Source organism: Eptatretus burgeri, unplaced genomic scaffold (assembly GCF_056783735.1).
Source record: "Eptatretus burgeri isolate ZD-2024b unplaced genomic scaffold, Ebu_testis_v1 Ebu_testis_scaffold_257, whole genome shotgun sequence".
In the NCBI taxonomy this organism is placed as follows: domain Eukaryota; kingdom Metazoa; phylum Chordata; class Myxini; order Myxiniformes; family Myxinidae; genus Eptatretus; species Eptatretus burgeri.
Window position 1 is genome coordinate 9763 of NW_028222206.1, and position 20441 is coordinate 30203.

General features: G+C 37.3%; 1 protein-coding gene across 1 annotated transcript in view; it reads right to left on the bottom strand.

Moving 5' to 3' along the window:
* Positions 1-14570: 14570 nt before the first annotated feature.
* LOC147007361 (uncharacterized) overlaps positions 14571-20441 on the bottom strand; it is a 29884-nt gene continuing 24013 nt past the window's right edge. Inside the window, exons 3-4 of the mRNA XM_085867269.1 lie at positions 17030-17095; positions 14571-14737 (exon numbers count right to left, since the gene is read on the bottom strand). Of these exons, the coding sequence (XP_085723395.1) occupies positions 14571-14737; positions 17030-17095 (233 nt within the window). The remainder of the gene's footprint in view (positions 14738-17029; positions 17096-20441) is intronic.

The window sequence follows — 20441 nt, forward strand, 5'->3', positions numbered from 1 at the left end:
CTTTGTGTAATAATTTGATAAATCAATATCCAGTTCTTGAGATACACCAAAGATAGAACCATCTTTACCAACATAAGTCATTTATATTAGATTAAAAATAATATCATAAAATTTTTTATTTTTGTTGAGTTGAAATAACACATATAGACATAATTGACCACAACACTTGGAATTTAATTCTTGGACTTGAAATGTTTGATAAACACCATTCTGTAAGAATTTTATGACTTCAACAGGTGGTGGAAGACCAAAACTATCAAAATAATATTTGTCTTGACTATTAAAAATACAAACCCAATGAGAACCGTTCCCATCATTATCTTCTAAGTTCATAATAATATTCTTTGTATGTTTCGACACATTTGTTAATTCATCTCTCATACAAATAACCACATTATGAATTTTTAATTTCTTACAATATTTGGCAAGTTGTAAATTTGATGTTGTATTCTTTCCAAATTCTTTCAACCACTCATCAATGCTCATTTATTTATTAGAAAGATATAATCCATTACCTCTTTTCGTTAATTTTACACCTGCTTGTGCTATAGAAGAAAGCATATCTCCAACTAACAATCTCGCTTTATCAGGCAGACCTTCAAGTTTTTCAGCAAAATCTACAATTACACCACTTCCACTAATTTGTTTCTCCAACTCTTTGTTATGTCTTATGCAAACCCAACTGAGGGCAATCTCAGTTCTTTCCACAAAGCTCGGAACAAGTGTGTATCTACCCTCAGGAGAGCCAGAAAACAACATCTTTCTCATCTCAAGTCTGAACTCTCAAACCTCTCTCCCTCCTCAAAATCCTGGTGGCGTTTAATCAAATCTGTTTCTGGTGTATGTTCCCCCTCCATCCCCTCCCTTACCTCAAATGGCCGCACTGCTGATTCCACACGTGATAAAGCTGAATGTCTAAACTCGGTGTTTGCAGCTAAATCTTGTGTCCCAAACCCATCACTATCTCTACCCACTTTACCCAGTCGCACCCAACTGTCCCTGGATTCTGTATCCTTTTCTCCTGACAAGGTGGAGAGCTTGCTTTCAAACCTCGAGTCAGATTCTGCAACCGGTCCAGACGGCATCAGCCCACGTGTCCTCAAAGCCTGCTCTTCTGCTCTTGCTCACCCTCTCTCTGTTCTATTCACCCTCTCATTTTCCCAAGGTCATCTGCCATCTGCTTGGAAATCTGCTAACATCACTGCCCTGCATAAAAAAGGTGCAAAAACAGATCCCTGTAACTACAGACCAATCAGCCTTCTCCCAATCATCAGCAAGGTTATGGAATCCATCATTGCTTCAGACATGAAATCCTTCCTCTTCTCCAATGGCTTGATTTCCAATCATCAATTTGGTTTCAGACCAGGTCACTCTACCCTGGATATGCTGCTACTGCTCTCCCATCAATGGATGGAGGTCCTCAATGCCAGACAGGAAATCCGAGCCGTATCCCTGGACATATCACGTGCTTTTGACACAGTCTGGCACCCTGCCCTACTCACCAAACTCTCTTCCCATGGTATTCAAGGCCATCTCCACTCATGGCTCGCAGACTTCCTCTCCTGTCGCAGTCAACGTGTGGCCCTAAATGGAGTTCTTTCATCCCCTCTTCCTGTGCAGGCTGGAGTTCCTCAAGGTAGCGTTCTGGGCCCTGTTCTTTTTCTGGTTTTCATCAATGATCTCTCGGACTCTCTGGAAAATCCTCTATTTCTCTTTGCCGATGACTCCACCCTCTGCCGTACCATCTGTCATCCCTCAGACCGGCAAGCAGCAACTTCTTCGCTCACTGCAGATCTGGATAAAATCACAAACTGGTCCAACACGTGGAACATGTCTTTCAATCCACACAAATCTCACACTCTCACTATGTCTCTTCGAAAGGACCGTTTACAAACCCCCCATCCACTTTCTCAACAATCCTCTGGAAGAAGTCTTTTCTTTCAAGCTTCTGGGTCTCACTATCTGCCATGACCTTTCCTGGGAAAGTCACATTTCCAACCTTGCCTCAAAAGCCAGTCGCCGACTGGGAATCCTCCGTCGTGCAAAGTCCTTCCTCGGCCCTCTTGAGCTCCTGACTACTTACAAAGCTTTTGTCCGTAGCCTGATGGAGTACTGCTCTCCCCTCTGGGCTGGTGCTCCTGCCTCCCACCTTTCTCGACTTCACGCTGTCGAAACCAGGGCTTTTAAGATCATTGGCATCTCCCGCAATGAAGCTGAGTCTTTGGGCCTCTCACTCAATCACCGCAGGTTGGTCGGTGGTCTTTCTGTCTTCTACCGACTCCTCTCCAGCCTTGCCCCCCTGCTCTCTCTGCGATTTGTCCCAACCACATTTCCACAGGGCGCTCAAGGTCCGCCAACAACCCCTTCTGGTAAAACTACCAAAATCACGAATCACTGCTCATCTTCACTCTTTCATTCCTCTTTTTTCCCGCCTTTGGAATAAACTTCCTCACTCTATTCTTTCCCATTCTTCCCTCCAGGCTTTCAAAACAGCTGTTCACCACCACCTCTTATCTTCCCCCATCCAAATCCTCGATCTTTTCTACCCCCGATAATCCACCCAAGCCCACTTCCTTCAATTCTCCTGCTTTCCTTCCTGAAAGTCCCTGTAATGTCCAGCTTCTCCTCGCCATGTTCCCCGTCCCATCCCCATCCCTCTCCCTTCCACAGTTCACCTGTGTCTGTTCCCCAATGTTTTGTCCCTTCCACTCCCACCCCTCTTGTCTCATGCCTCCTTGCTGTGAGTTGTGTGTTAGCTCTCATACGAGCCTCGACCAAGGTATACAAAAAAAAAAAAAAAAAAAAAAAATGTCTTTCCAATTCTTTTTGAGCCTGGAGTTGAGCCTTCCTTTCGTTGGCAGTTTTGACCGCTGTTGAAATACCACCCGTCAATGCTCCAACCGCACTTAAACCAGCAAATAAAGGAATTAGAAATGGGAGAAATCCTCCACTCGTCTCTCTTATTGAATATTTTTTCAACATTGGTTTTGTCATTTTAATTTTAAGTGAGCCAGTGTCATTCAAGATTTTAACCTGTTCTCTTGTGAGCAAAACATCAATTCTTACTGCTCCTTTTCTCTGAATTGTATTAACGTTAATCGTACAAGGCTTTTGATTTTGAACACAAGATGATAGTTTATGAAGATTGATTTGATTAACATATACCCCAGTTGGTACTTTGCCACTCATTTATTTAACAAAAAATTATGTGAGACTAATCATCACACCATTATCTGTATTAATCTGCAATTCTGTTTCTTCCAAAAGCAAACAATATGTATCAACTTCTTCACTCTCTCCTCTTTCAATGTATAGGGAAGTATCCACTCGATTAGACTTTATAGTTTCTTTTTGAGCGCTCAGGTCAAACGTATAGATTGTATACAAACTTTTAAATGCTGTCATATCCAAAATAGGTTCTTTATTTCCATTACTTTCACACACCTTTTGGTAAGACTTGTATGCTTCAGCAAAATCATTTTTTTCCCAATTAATTTCCAATCTATCTCGTGGATAAAATGTTCCATCTAGAGAAACGCGAAGTTGTTTCACCTTAGCATTATCACTCAATGCATTATTCTTATCAGTCGCAGTATCACCATCTGGCTTTTTAAAAATCATCCACAGATATCGTGGCTTTCCTTCCAGAACACCCAAATTCCACGTGTAAGTAGTTTGATTGAGTTTAACGTGTTGACATCTTCTTTTGAGGTATGATACACTGAGTGGTTTCTTTGAGTTAAGTCTTCGATTCAACATCTCTTCTGTTTTAAGATTAGGAGTATATTCACTGATATACCAACTCATCTCCTCAATTACAAATTTATTCTGATCACCAAAAGCATTACCAACACCAAAAAGCAATCTATTTTCATTATCATTCCTTTGTAGTTGAAATCTAATTTTAAGACCATACAGAACTTTATCATAATCACAAAATCCAAATATACCTTTAAGAGGAACTGCCACAGTAAAACTATTTTCTGCTTTTGTATCATCATTATACATTCCTTTCCTTTGAATATATCCAGGGTCTGTGTTTGTTCCCGTTGACATATCAGGAATAAAACCTTCGACAGACCCCTTTCCCATTCTATCACTGAATGTATAGAGTGTAAATTTCATCATTTCAGATACAGCAGAGACATAATCAACCGCTTCAACTTCTTGTGTTCCAATATACAATCGCACACTATCAAACATTTTCCAGAAGAAATCATTTACAAGTGTAGCGTTTGTGTTATTCCCAGCCTTAGTGAATTTAAATTTACACAACAAGAAACTTTCGGAGAGATTCAAATAGGTTTGTTGATTATTTATTTCAAAACTTTTTGTACCATTTGTATTCCAGTCTGTTCCAGTTATTGCATTTACCTTGAAGTAATCTTCTTTTTAGTGGAGTTTGAGATAATAATAGTATCATCCAAATCATAGATACTATCAATTGCTTCCATACTTGTATTTATTTAGGAAAAAGATGTTAAAACTTTTGAAACCCTGATCCAAGTATTTGAATTATTTTCTGTCGTTCTTGGGGGACAACTGAGTTTTACCTTTCTTAATTTCTTTTATTGCTTGTAATTTATGAGATTCTTTCTGAGCATCTTTTATACTCTTTACAGCACCTGCTACATTTCCCACAGCAGAAGCAGTTGAACCAATTAGGTCTTTATGTTTAAGAATAGTTGAACCAATACCCATGAGAGTATCAATTATCCCATCTCCTCTAAATTGATGTCCAACACCCCTTTGTCTCTTAGGTTTATAGTATCCTCTACCAAGATACATACCTTCACCCTTGTAGTACGGGAAAGGAACATCCCATCCCCTGTAATTATTTTATATTTTCCCAACTCGTGCTTCCTCACAATAACCATCGTATTTATTTATTGAAAAACTTCACGTAGGTGAATTCTGATGGATATAACTTCTCCATTAAAAGAGATCACACGATTATCTTGGTCGGTTATCCTAAAATTTACTCTGTGTATGGTTTTTCCTGACACAGGTAGATAAACCAAATTTTTAGGCTCCATATTGAATTTATAACCAATTGGGGTTGAGTATGCGCTGAATGAAAATATTGTATTTGTTTTTAATCCATCATTATAAGCACCATCAATCAAATCACAGTGAATTAACACCGAATTTATTCCTGAGGATATTTGAATGACATTATCACTGTAAAACGTCCCATTAGTTTCAATCTTTTTGAGGAGAAACCTAATAACTCTCTAAATGAATTATCAATTGTGAAATCAACCTTGTAGTTATTTTTAACTTTAATCGTTGATTTTGAAGTATGTTTTTGAATGTTTATAATAATATTTTTTGGTTCATCACCCTGTTCTTTCATAAGACGAGCAATTTCGGAAGATATTTGAGAAATCTCGTATGCTCCGGGTGAGACTGTTATCGTTTTGTATCCACTTCCCGGATTATAACTAAACTTGTCATTTTTCTCGGTTATATTAAATAAGGTATTATAAGTCTCCATGGACAATAAAGATGCCTCATATTCTTTTGTTGTGTCAAGTTGTAGTGGGTATGGGAATGAAGATGTGTGGTCGCTTGTTGTGAAATTAAAACTCAGGATTGTGCTTCTCATCTTATTTAATATGAGATAAAATGTCTTTATATTGAGATTTATTAATTATTTTCATGTTCATCAACTGGTCTAAAATGGCTGATGCTTCATTAAAACAATTGTTATTTCCAGCCTTCTTACTGCCGAACAACAATAACAGTCTATTAACTAATTGCGATGGGTCATTTGGAAGAAAACTAATACCTGAACCAAGGATACTTAAAGCCTGAATAATGTGTTTCTCCTTCTCATTCTTCCTACTTTTACCAGAAAGAATAACCTTATAATTTAGAGTGTTCAGCAAATCAATATATACTCTATCATCATTATTTTCCATATCCAATGGTTTATCAATATACTTTGATTCATCCCTCACAGTTGAACCTTGTCTTCCATCTTTTGTGAGAAGAAACATTAATCTCGGAGTTAGTTTAACAGGGGGTTGAGCAGAACTTAAGAACCTTAATTCATCATTAAATATCAATACCTTTTCTTGAACAAGATGAAATATTGCTGGTTGTTCTGTTGGAATGAGTCCTGCTTTGGTTTTTGAATCCGCTGAATATTCATTGTTTTGAACAGCATTCACAATATAATCAGGGGGTTGATTAATCTCTTCCAGTTGTTGAAATAAACCTTCATCATGTTCTAATTCTCCAATATGCTCTAATTCTTCCTCCGTCATTTGACTGAAATCTTTTAACATTTGAAGCTTTCTCGGAGTATATTCTACTGTGGGAACTGTGGAAACATCTTTCATTTTTTCTTGGGAAGTTTTTAAAAGTGGTTTAAAAAATTTCTCTTGTTTTTTTTCAAATGCTTCTTCGCCCGTTAGTTTCTGTCTGCGTTTCTTCTTTATGTCTTCCTGTTGTTTTACAACTTTTGAAACCAACTCTTGATGTTCCTTAAATCTTCTTGCTCTTTCTTTTGTATCCATTTATTTATTGTAAAATATCATTTAATGAATTGTAAAGATCAACAGGGAAATTTTCCTTTTCTTCATCATTCAAGTAGATGTGTTCAAATAAATCCTTTTCTTTAAATATTTCATCAAATTCTTTATTAACATTAATGCGAGTTGTAATTTCTTCTTCACTAATCCTTGCATCTCTGCTTTTCATACGTTTGTGTTGAGTTTCTTCATCAACATCAAAACCGAATGATAAAATCTTCACTCCGCTCAGATATTTAATAATTTGTCTCGTTCCTTCTGGATTAGTTTCTAATATCCCAACACCACCAGATTTTAGTTTCTTTAACTCATTCTTACAATGTGAATATTTTGTTGTACCAAGAGAAACCTCCTCAAATATTTGTCCTTCATTCCTCAATCGCATATGTTCCTCCACTGAAATATAGTGATAATCTTCACCTTTTACTTCTCCAGGTCTTATTGCTCTAGTTGTTGTTGATACAATGCGTATCACGGGGTGTTTTTAAGTAAATTTACAATATTCTCATTTGTACTACACAAGAACCTTGATTTATGAAAGTTTTTTCCAGAAGCAGATTTACCCACAAGATTTATAATAATAGTTGTCATTTATATATGTAATTGTTTATAAAACAAAAAATATATCCCTTAATATCTCATCTTGTTTCACAACAATATATTTATATTTTTCAGTCGTGTGCTTCATATAATCCTCAAATTTCTTTTTACTACATAATGTAGAACAATTATCTCTCCAAAAATTATTGATATCTATTGAATTTAACTTGAATAAAATAAAAGTATTAGCATTGTTTCTGATGGAACGACGAGGAAGTTGAAAGTACGATTGACTAAGATAAATACAATTACAAGAAGAATGTCTCCCTCTTGTGTAGTAGCTGTCCATTACCGTTTGGTTTCTCTCATTAACACAATCATCAAAGATAACGAGGTTCTTTTGATTTATCCAAATCTTGGGGAGACGGTATATCATCCGTATTATCACTAAGAATACAAGTTATAAGATTTGATTTCTTTTACATCTCTGTGTATCACAAAATAGTTGAATTATATCTTCAATGTTATAATCATTTAGGTTTTTTGACGTTTAAATAAACCGATTATATCTTCTTTTTGAAGACCAGCATTAAAACCTTGTGAGAGTAGTTGATACTCTGGTTGAAAACTCGACTTTGTGAAAATTATTAAATTGTCATAATCTAAAAAGTTGGGAGTGAGGAGCATTTTTAAAAGTAAGCAGGTTTTTCCACATCCACTTGAACCAACTATGAGACATCTTAATGAATTTGGGAGATTTTTATGGTTGTTAAATTTTATCTTATTTTCCCAAATAGGTAAAAAATCATTCATTTATATATTTGAAAAACAGGTTATTTAATTTATTATTAGCTTTTTTAGAAACTCTATATTTTATCCTAAGTTCAGGTTTAATTTCAAGATAATCCATTATTTTATTTATACAATATCTTGTGTTGATATTTCCCTGAAAATTACATCCATGAATAATATACAACAACAATCCTTTGAACATTTCTCTTATACGTTCAGTTTCTTCCCTTGTAAGGAAAGGTGTGTTATCATCCTCATACTTTACATTCATTTCTCTAATCAATCTTGTAAAGTAATTCATTTTTGGTGTAAATCTAAAAGAATTATTTTCCTTTTTATATTTTTTATTATCATTAATTAGAAGATAATCACAGAATATACATTGTTTATAGGCTTTTGACTCTGTGTTTAATCCCGTCTTTCACACGCAGGACAATTCTCAAATTTGTCATATGGAGAATCAGGAAAGTCTAGCATATTTATAAAGTAAAACTTTACTTAAACTGAAATTCATCTATACTTTCAGTTGTATATTACCATCGATATCGATATTATTTTTCATTATCAGATTCAACGACAACATTTTTTATATTAAAGGTAATTTTAAAATTATCGTTTACTACTATTGAACGAAATGTCATTTCACCTGATATATTAACATCCTTTATTTCATCAAGATTTACATCTTTAGGGTTGTTGAAAAAAATACAAATTTCTCCTTGCATATTACAGATGGTCTTATCTTTTCTTTCTAAAGCTTCATCCATAAGGTTTTTGTTCTTTGATACTTTTTCTTGTTTCATTGCTTTTTCTAGTTTTGAATATATTACTAGAAGGAGAGGAGAAACTTTTGTTAGAGATACTTTAATTGATGTTCTACCAGGTATACTAAAAGCCCTTCCACTGAAGGAAATTGAAGAACTCATATTATTTACCATAATAGTTTTTATCCAATAGTTGTTATATTTATCTTTGTTCAATTTTACATCCTTGACATATTTCTCAGTATCTTTAACAGATGAAGAGATTGATTGAAACTTGTCTTTTGTGTCTTGAAACATTGTATTTATTAAGTGAAAAAGTTGGAGGATAAAATGTTTTTAAGCACAGATTCACCTATAAATTAAACGAAATTTTCATCAAGAAAATTTTAGTTTAAGCAAAGTTTTATTCTATAAATATGGTGAATACAACGTACTGCGATGTTTGTAATCACGAATATAAACATTATAGAAAACACCTCCGAACCAACAAACACACATTTAATCTATTTCATCAAATATCTCCTCTTGAGTTGGAAAGAAAACATTGTGATATCTGTTCAAAGGATGTTTTGAAGAGTAGTTATAATCAACATCTTCAATCACAAAAACACAAGAAAAATGAGTTTAAAGTAAAGGGAGACTATTATATTAAAAACACTGATGAGGCATTTAAAGGGCATATAAAAATAAGGATTTTTCAATTTGGAGAACCCGGTCCATCATCAATAGCTGAATCAATTGAAATAGTGAAACCCGATGTTGAAAAATTTATTAAAAAGACATTAAAAGAAATGAAAACTTTAAAGTTTTATATGGGAGTGAAAATGAATATGAAAAGACAAGATGAAGAACAAACTCCTTATATGAGAACAGATCTTCATTTTATAACATCATTTCAAGATTTTTTGAATAGTGGGGTTTATGAAGAACTATCAAGACAAGAGGAGGATGTTGATAATACAGTGGTAGGAAGTGGATTCAATATTAAAAAAATCATCTTTTTAGATATACACATTCTAAAATCAAACCCTCTTAAAGCTTCTTCTTATATTGAATTACCAAAAGAAATAAAACTAAAGAAGGCAGTTGTTAATATTAAGAACAATGATAATAAATGTTTTCTCTGGTCTGTTCTTGCTCACTTACATCCACCAAAATGTAATTCAGAAAGAGTAAAACAATATATGAAATATGAGAATACCTTGGACATTAAAGATTTTAAATTCCCAATGCCATTAACAGATATTCCTAAATTTGAGAAAAAGAATAATCTTTCTATTAATGTATATGGATTAACGGATACAAACAAAGTTCAAATATTAAAAATTTCAAACAACTATAAAAATGAAGAAACACACATTGACCTTTTATATTTTAGTGTTGGAAAGAATTCACATTACACATACATCAATAATTTATCAAGATTAATCTCTTCTCAGGTATTCAGAACAGCAAACAAAATATATCCTTGTAAGCGATGTCTTAATTCATTTCATACAAAAGAACGATTAGAACAACATTCAAAATATTGTAGTAATCATAAATCAGCTGTAATTACAATGCCTAAACCTGGTGAAAAGATTTATTTTGAAGATTATAATAAATCTATCATGCACCCATTTGTGATATACGCTGATTTTGAATGTATCCTTAAAAAGATAAATACTGCTTCTCCTAATCCAAAAGAACCATATACAAATAAATATCAAAAACATATTCCTTGTGGTTTCTGTTATTATATCAAATCATCTGTTGGAGAAAAGTATAACAAACTTGAACATTATCGTGGAAAAAATGCTTCACAAGAGTTTGTAAAACGATTAGAAAAGGATTGTATAAGACTCACTAAATTAATGAAAGAAACAAATGAACCGATGAAATTAACCAAAGAAGAAAAATTAGAATTTAGAATGAACAATATCTGTCATATTTGTGAGGGGGAAATTAAGGAGTCTAAAGTTAGAGACCATTGTCATCTTACTGGTAAATATAGAGGTCCCGCTCATTCCTGTTGTAATCTTAATTATAAATTACCTTCTTTTATTCCAGTCTTTCTTCACAACAGCGCCAACTATGATACACATCTATTTATAAATGAACTTTCAAAAACACCAGGGAATATTTCTGCTATAACAAACACAAGTCAAAAGTATATTTCATTTTCAAAAATGATATTCACAAAACCTTTAACTCGTATTAGGTTTTTAGATTCTTACAAGTTTATGGGAACACCACTAGCCTACCTCGCATCAAATCTAAGCTCCACGGACTCTTTTCCAAATCTTAATTCATTCTTTCCAAAAGAGGAAATTCTCACTAAAGAGGAAATTCAGATTAAAGAGAGAATTCAAAGTAAAGAGGAAACTCTAATTAATGAAGAAATTCTAACTGAAGATGAAATTCTAATTATAAAGAAAATTCGAACTAAAGAGGAAATTCAGATTAAAGATGAAATTCTGATTAAAGAAGGAATTCTTACGAGAGAGGAAATTCAAACAAGGAATGAAATTCAAAGTAAAGAGAAAATTCTTACAAGTAAGGGAATTTATCCTTATGATTATATGGATTCATTTATGAGATTTAAAGAAACACAACTTCCTTCAAAAGAAAGTTTCTATAATAACCTTTATGAAGAAGAGATAAGTGATAAGGAATATAAACACGCACAAGAAATATGGAAAATATTTAAGATAAAGAACCTTGGAGAATATCATGATTTATATCTAAAAACAGATGTTTTATTGTTAGCTGATGTGTTTGAGGCTTTTAGAACACTCTGTCATAATAAAAATTGTTATGGATTAGACCCTGCCCACTATTTCACAGCTCCTGGTTTAGCTTGGAGTGCAATGTTGAAAATGACAAAACAAGATATAGATTTAATCAGTGATGTTGATATGCTTTTGATGATTGAGAAGTCCAAGAGAGGTGGAATATCACAAGTATGTTCAAAAAGATATGCGAAAGCAAATAATAAATATCTCCCAAATTATGATAGTGAAAAAGATAGTAATTATTTGATGTATTTTGATGCTAATAATTTGTATGGATGGGCAATGTCTCAATCTCTACCTTATGGTAAATTAGAGTGGGTGGAAGAAAAGGATTATGAAAAGGCTTTGATGAATATTGTTATTTCTTCTCAAGAGGAATTGAATGACGAAGAAGAAGGTTATTATTTTGAAGTTGATTTGAGGTACCCGAGTGATCTTCATAATAAGCATAAAGATCTTCCTTTTGCATGTGAGAAAGAAACTCCAAAGAAAGAATGGTTAAGTGATTATCATAAAAGTTTTAATATTAAAGGTAAATCAACAGAAAAGTTATTAACAACATTCTATGATAAAGAGGGATATGTTTTGCATCAGAGAAGCTTAAAACAGTTTTTGAGAGAAGGATTGAGAGTAGCTAAAATTCATAGAGTTTTAAAATTTAAACAAAGTCCTTGGGTGAAAAAGTATATTCAATTCAATACAGATATGAGAGCAAATACAAAAGTAAAATTTGAAGGGGACTTTTATAAATTAATGAATAATGCTGTATTTGGAAAGACTATGGAAAATGTTAGAAACAGGCAAAACATTAGATTCGCAACATCTTGGAAAGAAGCTTCGAGATTGATAAATAAACCAAGTTTTGAGAGAGAAGAGGTTTTTTCAGAGAACTTTTCTGCAATTCATATGAAAAAGGAAAGTATTGTAATGGATAAACCAATTTATATTGGAACAGCAGTTCTTGATTTATCAAAGATATTGATGTATGATTATTTGTATAATGACTTAAAGAAAGAGTATGGTGAAAATGTTTCATTGTTGTATATGGATACTGATAGTTTTATCCTAGATATAAAAACTGATGATGTTTATGAAGATATGAAGAAAAATATTGGAGTATATGATACAAGTAATTTCAGCAAGAAGAGTGAGTTATTTTCCAAAAAGAATGAAAAGGTTATTGGTAAGTTTAAGGATGAGTTGGGTGGAAAAGTAATGAGTGAGTTTATTGGATTGAGAGCAAAGGCATATGCTTATAAGTATGGTGAACAGATTGATAAGAGGTTAAAGGGAATAAAGAAATATGTAATAAAGAAATCAATAACTTTTAGAAATTATTATAATTGTTTGATGAATAAGAAAGAAGAATATAGGAAAATGAATACAATAAGAAGTTATAAACATAACATATATAGTGAAGAAGTAAATAAAAAGGCATTAGGAGCCTTTGATGATAAGAGATTTATTTTAGATAATGGAATAGATTGTGTTCCATATGGATATTGTATGATAGAGTGTATAAAATAGATTATGTTTTAACGATGGGAAGATGGGTTAGGGTTTTTTAAGGGCTACCGCCGCGTTTTTTCACAATATATAAATGGTTAAACCAAGTATTAATCAAACTAAAGAGTGGAGAAAATCTCAGTCTTGGTATATAAATGGAAAACATAATGAATGTGAAAAATATCAAATAAGTCTTATTGAAAAAATAACTCAAACAAAGGTAAATAAAACAAATAAGCGAATTAATTTAAAAACTAGTAAGTTAGAGGATGTAAAGAAAAAAATGAATATCCTTGAATGGACTGAAAACTTTGATGGTTATCAATTGAACAATGAAAAAACAATTTACTATAATCTCAAAATGATATGTGGCTCAGGATGTGGTCAAACAAGAGCATTAAGAGAAGTTTATCATTTCGTAATGGCACAAATGGGGTATCTTCAAAAATATAAAGATTCAAATGTTTTGTTTGTCAATATTTTAGATGGGGATTATTGTGCAAAGAAAATTAAACTATTGAAGGAATTTGAGAATGAACAAATCTTTATAGGTTCAATGAGTGAGCTGTTCAACCCCCAGGTGTTCAATTCAATGAGGTTCAACCTCCAAGTTAAAAGGGGAGACAAATAAATATACCTTGGGATAAAAAGGGGGGTTTATTTTTAGGGAAAAAAAATATGAATCGCTGAAAATGCCCCATTCATTTACATGGGGAAAAGTGAGCCAGAATCAGTATTCTTACCCTACTTTGAACAAACAGTTTCCAATGGAGCACCTCGTCACCATGGGAGCATTTAAATTGCATCAGATGTGGCAATAAATGCGAATTGTTGATCCCAGCTTGCCAGCTTGATGACAGAAGACGCCATTTGTATTTTTGCCGTCGCCACCTGACAATGCTTAGGATCACATGCGGGCACGGGCAACTTGCTCGTGGTTGGCAATTGGCTATCCCGATTCATTTGAGGCGACAGCAAGATGGAAGACATGAGTTAGTGAAATGCCACTGTGTGCACAATCCTGATCATGTGCATCATTGGTGGGAGGGGAGTTGTGCTGCTAATGCAGCACCCCCTGCTGGTTAGGGCAGGAATTTGCAATTGGCTCAGGGTGCTGACGACAGCTCGCTTACTCTTAGCGAAGGACACCATGGGATCTTAAACGTCCACTGAGTAATGCTGGCAGACCGCAATCCCATTTAACGTCCCATCCAAGGGACGGCACACACGTTATCGAATCACGTTCTGCCTGTGAAACACCAGGATGGCAGTTTATAGCTGAGTCGGGATTCAAACCCAGGTGAGACAGCTTTGAGGTGCGTGTGCGTACCTCTCGTCTTGGCCATCATGCCAGCCCATATCGTAATGTGTAATGAGTGTATTCCCCTTGTAAGTTTGACAAAAACAGAACTGACATCGTGTAAGTTGTCTGAACAAATCCAGCTGAATCTATATGCAGTATATCTCACCACCTTTTTGCAGACATCTTCCTCAGGTGTCTCTTGAAGACCCGTTTTCCATCTGCCTTTCCTCCCCCAACCTTGTATTCCTTAACTCCCCTTCCCTTTCATTGTGCTCATCCTGACACTCACACCCCAGGCAATCCTCCCACTCCTCTCCTCATCCATACACCATTCCTCTTCCCAAGGGCAATGTCAAGGCTTGCCAAATGTGCCCACCGTAGTCACACTTTCAGGCCACTGTTTGGTTGAAACCTTGGACCTCTGAGTTATTGTTGCAAGATATAATCCTCGGTTGATTATGCTATTGTTCTTTTCACCATTGTAGAATCTCTGCACCATTTTAAGGTGACGTGTCCGACCTGCACATATATACTCCACCAGTCAAAAGTTTTAGAACACCCCCATTTTTCAGTTTTTACTAAAATTTAAGCAGTTCAAGTCAAGTGAATAACCTGAAATGGTACAAAGCTAAGCGGAAACTGTCAGAGGTTAAAAAAGTTTAGGTTATCAAGAGCTGAAAAATAATGTAAATTTCAGAGTTGTTAAAAAAAGGCCCTTTTCAGGGAACAAGTAATGGGTTAGCAACTGAAGCTGTTCTGCAGCAATGGAAGTAAATTATGGAAGTAAATGGAAGCCTTGGAAGTTGATGCAAACAATTCCTACCGGTGTCTCAACTTTTGTCGATTAGTTACAAACCCCCTGTCTGTATCAAAGCAGTGTTGGAACAGACTGTGTTGCGACACCCTCTGGAGCATTATTTGGACAATATTGCACTGCAGGAAGTAGTACATTGCCACCATAATGGCGAGAAAAAGACAACAAAGGAAGACAGACAGACAGACCATAATAACCCTTAAAAGTGTAGGTCTTTCCTTTCGAGAAATTGCAAAGTAAGCCAAAGGTGTCAGTGAGTACAGTTTCCTGCACTATCAAAAGGCACTTGGAAGCTGGAGGAAACTCTGACAGGAAGAGGTCTGGCAGACCCAAAGCCACAACACAATCAGAAGACAAGTTTTTGAGAGTAAACACATTAGGTGATAGGCGGCTTACAGGACAGCAGCTTAAAGCACAGCTTAACACTGGTCGAAGTAAGGAAGTCTCAGTTTCAACTGTGAAGAGAAGACTTTGAGCTGCAGGTTTGACAGGTCGAGTTGCAATAAGAAAGCCATTGCTAAGATGGCAAAATAAGAAAGAGTCTTGCCTGCGACATGAAGCACCACCAGTGGACTACTGAAAACTGGAAAAAGGTCTTATGGACAGATGAATCAAAATTTAAAATCTTCGGTTCATCACACAGGGTTTTTGTACGCCGTCGAGTCGGTGAAGGGATGGTTCTTCAGTGTGTGACACCAACTCTCAAACATGGGGGAGGAAGCGTGATGATCTGGGGCTCTTTTGCTGAATCCAGAGTCGGCGACTTGCACAGAGTGACTGGCACCCTGAACCAAAAGGACGACCACAGCATTTTGCAGCGCCGTGCAATCAGTGCCGGATTAAGCCTCGGCTGGCCCTAAGGCACATTTTGAAATTTTAGAGAATGGCCTGAAAATTTTAAATTCGATCTCGGGCTCATGGAAATGGACCCTAGAAAAAAGATGAACTGATTCAATCACAAAATATTTAACACAAAAAAAGACAAATATTTAACGTGAAAATAATTTTTGGCTGGCCCTAAGGCACATGCCTTGTCTGCCTCATGGTTAATCCAGCACTGCATGCAATACCCTCTGGTCTACGCCTAGTTGGTCAGGGGTTCATCCTACAGCAAGATAACGACCCAAATCATACCTCCAGGCTGTGTCAGAACTACCTTAGAAGAAAAGAACAAGACGATAGGCTTCAAATCATGGAATGGCCAGCACAGTCTCCAGACTTATACCCCATTGAGCTGGTTTGGGATGAACTGGACAGAAGGGTGAAAGCAAAGCAACCTACAAGGGCAACACATTTGTGGGAACTTCTGCAACAGTGTTGGGAAGAACTTTCCGAACAATATTTGATTTCCATTGTGGAAAGAATGCCACGAGTATGTTCGGCTGTTTTATCCGCAAAAAGTGGCTACTTTGATGAGTCAAAAATTTAGATTAAATTTTGTTCAACAAAACGATTCCATGATTTCTTTTTTATCTGCAATTGTTTATTTGTTCTGTGCTTTAATTTCAGAGTACATTGAAATATCAAACTGCTTAAATTTCAGTAAAAACTGGAAAAACGGGGGTGTTTTAAAACCTTTGACCAGTAGAGTAGTCCAACAAGCTAATCTACTCACAGCAACTTGGGATGGGGACTAAAATCTAGGGTGTAAATGTGGTGCCGCTTTCATCCTATAGTTGACTCCAAAAAAAATCTGCAGATACATAACAATTTATTTGGATGTGACAATGTGTTGTAATGTAATCACGTGAGTCATAGTTTGTTCCTTTCTTGATCGAGCTCATTCATATCTCAGGTCCTCTCAATACTTTCCGAATCCTTGGTTTGTCTCATAAGATCTCCACAGCTCCACTCTTCCATTGTGTGACCCCACCGCATCTGTCTATCTCTCTCTCTCTCTCTCTCTCTCTCTCTCTCTCTCTCTCTCTCTCTCTCTCTCTCTCTCTCTCTCTCTCTCTCTCTCTCTCTCTCTCTCTCTCTCGTATTCCCAAACTCACCAGCTTCCTTTCTGTCACTCAGCTTCTGTGCATTGTTGCAGATGTAGAATTTCTGGAATGAGAAAACTTAGAGATCACAATGATGAGACATCCATGAATGGTTCTGTGAGCTGTGCAGGAAGGAATAGAATTCAGACACTTTGTCCCTCTTACATCGCAAGTGAAGGATTGCCTGGTCCGTGGTTGATGCATGAACAGCAGCTTCCAGACAAAACAAAATGTCACCTTTCTTACCTTCACACTGGGTTACCAATGAGCCACCATTGCCAAAAAATGTTTTGTTTCAAAATCTTTTTTTATTAAAAGCACAGTTTCAGGTTGAGGGAATCTGACAGAATCCCTGTTTTAATTTTACAATTACTCCACTCACTGTGTGCACCCATTCTTTCTGTGCATCACACAACCACAAAGGAATCAACAAGCCGGTAGGCTACATGGGTGGTCGCTATATAATTGCATACGAGTCATACAGTTTTTGACGGATCGGGCTGAAATTTTTTGACAAAGACGTTGATTTTAGTGCGCATAAAAGCGCAGAAGCTGATTTTTGATTTTCGAAAAAAATGTAAACAAATATTTTCCGGATTTTTTCAAAAATTTCAAAGTCCCTTTGCTCAACAACGGTGGCGTCCACAGCAACGGTGCTCAAAAGATACAACTAGGTCCTGGTATGAACCTATCAGGCAAGTTTCATCAAAATCGTTTGACTCCTCTGGCCTCCAGAGCTGTCCATTACATACAAACAGACAGACGGAAAACCGAAGAATAAGGTCGTCAAGCGACCACCCAACAGTTCTCCACGAATAAATGTCACTGTGTGTGTGTGTGTGTGTGTGTGTGTGTGTGTGTGTGTGTGTGTGTGTGTGTGTGTGTGTGTGTGTGTGTGTGTGTGTGTGTGTGTGTGTGTGTGTGTGTGTGTGTGTGTGTGTGTGTGTGTGTGTGTGTGTCCTCCATAACTCCAAAACTATGAAACATCACAGCCTGAGACTTTGCATGCAAACTAATAAAACTCCAAGAAAGTGCACGACTGAAAATTGGGTTTATGGGTTCATTAACACACCCCTGTTGAAGATAATTAACGACCTGAATTATCTCCTTTCTCATCAGGCGCATCCTTGGACACCCTCGGACTCCTCGCTCACGCTCGATGGGGGTCCTAATTCGCCATTTTGTTCGGCCAATTCAAACATGCCTCGATTTGGAAACACCATCGACTCTCACGGACGAATTAAAGTATATAATCAAAATATTATATCGGATTTTACAATCGGATCTGGTGAACAAAAATCAGTCAAAATCTGGAGTGAAATGGGGAAATTTTAACAAATTAGCGATTTATGTAACTTCGTGTATTTATTCAAGCAAAGAAATAAACTTAATTATTTCTACTCTTTAGACGATTATATTGAGTAAAGCAAAGATTATGGAATGTGCAGAAAATGTAACTTCACTGAGTGAAACCTCGTGTTTAATAACCTGTTTTTATAATCCATGACGGCACAGTCCACACGGGTCGTTTATTTGTTTTCCGGAAATTACATTCGTGGTTTTCCGTTTCCGTTTTGGAGATTTTCTTTCATCACAAAATATCGATATAAATACTGTATACTTATTATATCAACATAAATATACCATTATATCAATAGTCTTGGTTGCTTCAAGCGAAGAGGAACTTTTTGTTGCTGCAAGTGAAGAGGTTTGGAGACAACACACGTGGAAGTGGTGGAAATAGGAACAAATAACTCTCAGTGGGGATTGTGGGGATTGTGGGGCGTGTGGGGATTGTGGGGCGTGTGGGGCGTGTAGGGATTGTGGGGGGTGTGGAGATTGTGGGGCGTGTGGGGAGTGTGGTGCGTGTAGGGTTTGTGGGGAGTGTGGAGATTGTGGGGGGTGTGGAGATTGTGGGGCGTGTGGGGATTGTGGTGCGTGTAGGGATTGTGGGGAGTGTGGAGATTGTGGGGAGTGTGGTGCGTGTGGGGAGTGTGGTGCGTGTGGGGATTGTGGGGCGTGTAGGGATTGTGGTGCGTGTGGGGATTGTGGTGCGTGTGGGGAGTGTGGTGCGTGTGGGGATTGTGGGGCGTGTAGGGATTGTGGTGCGTGTGGGGATTGTGGTGCGTGTAGGGATTGTGGTGCGTGTGGGGAGTGTGGTGCGTGTGGGGATTGTGGGGCGTGTAGGGATTGTGGTGCGTGTGGTGCGTGTGGGGATTGCGGCGCGTGTACGGTTTGGGGTGCGTGTGGGGATTGTGGTGCGTGTGGGGATTGTGGGGCGTGTAGGGATTGTGGTGCGTGTGGGGATTGTGGTGCGTGTGGGGATTGTGGGACGTGTAGGGATTGTGGTGCGTGTGGGGATTGTGGGACGTGTAGGGATTGTGGTGCGTGTGGGGATTGTGGGGCGTGTGGGGATTGTGGTGCGTGTAGGGATTGTGGTGCGTGTGGGGATTGTGGTGCGTGTGGGGATTGTGGTGCGTGTGGGGATTGTGGTGCGTGTGGGGATTGTGAGGCGTGTGGGGATTGTGGGGCGTGTGGGGATTGTGGGGCGTTTGGGGATTGTGGGGCGTGTGGGGATTGTGGGGCGTGTGGGGATTGTGGGGCGTGTGGTGCGTGTGGGGAGTGTGGTGCGTGTGGCGCGTGTGGGGATTGTGGGGCGTGTAGGGATTGTGGGGAGTGTGGAGATTGTGGGGCGTGTGGGGAGTGCACAGATGCCAACCCTCCCGATTTCATCGGGAGGCTTCCGAAAATTCACCCAAACTCCCGCCCTTACGATCACTATCCTTATCCTCCCGAAATTTTGATATTTTTGCACTGTTCACTAATCAGAATGTACTAGTATGAGAATTGAATGAAAAGCATCGTCTGCTACGTATAGCATGTGGTTACTCCATAACGTTCGCTGCTACCAAATTGTACGTAAAAAATTGCAAATTCAAATGAGGAGCAGCGAAATATTGGGTCTGGATCTCGCTTATGCGATCATGCACTGAGATTTAGTGCATGCGGTATGTGTGCAATACAGTGCATGCGGTATGTATGCACAGTGTATATGCATGCGATACGCTCACTGCATGCAGCTGGGCCCCGTACCAGCCCGGCGGTCGCGACCACCGTGCGGTGTTTAACAGCCGCTAGAGTTCTACGAGTCGCGCTGCAGCTGTGGAACATCGACTTCGAAGTTACCGATGCTTCAAGCCCTCGATGTTGATTACGAAATGGCAGAAAAGAAGCTTACGAAGACCAAGAAATGGTCTCAGAAGTACAAGACCGAATACAGTCTCCAATACCCGTGTATTCGAAAGTCTGAAAGAGGAATTCATCATGCGTATTGTACAGTATGCAGAGTTGATATTTCAGTTGAGCACGGAGGTCGCGATGATATTCGGAAGCACGTTGGAAGCAAATGGCACACAGACATTGC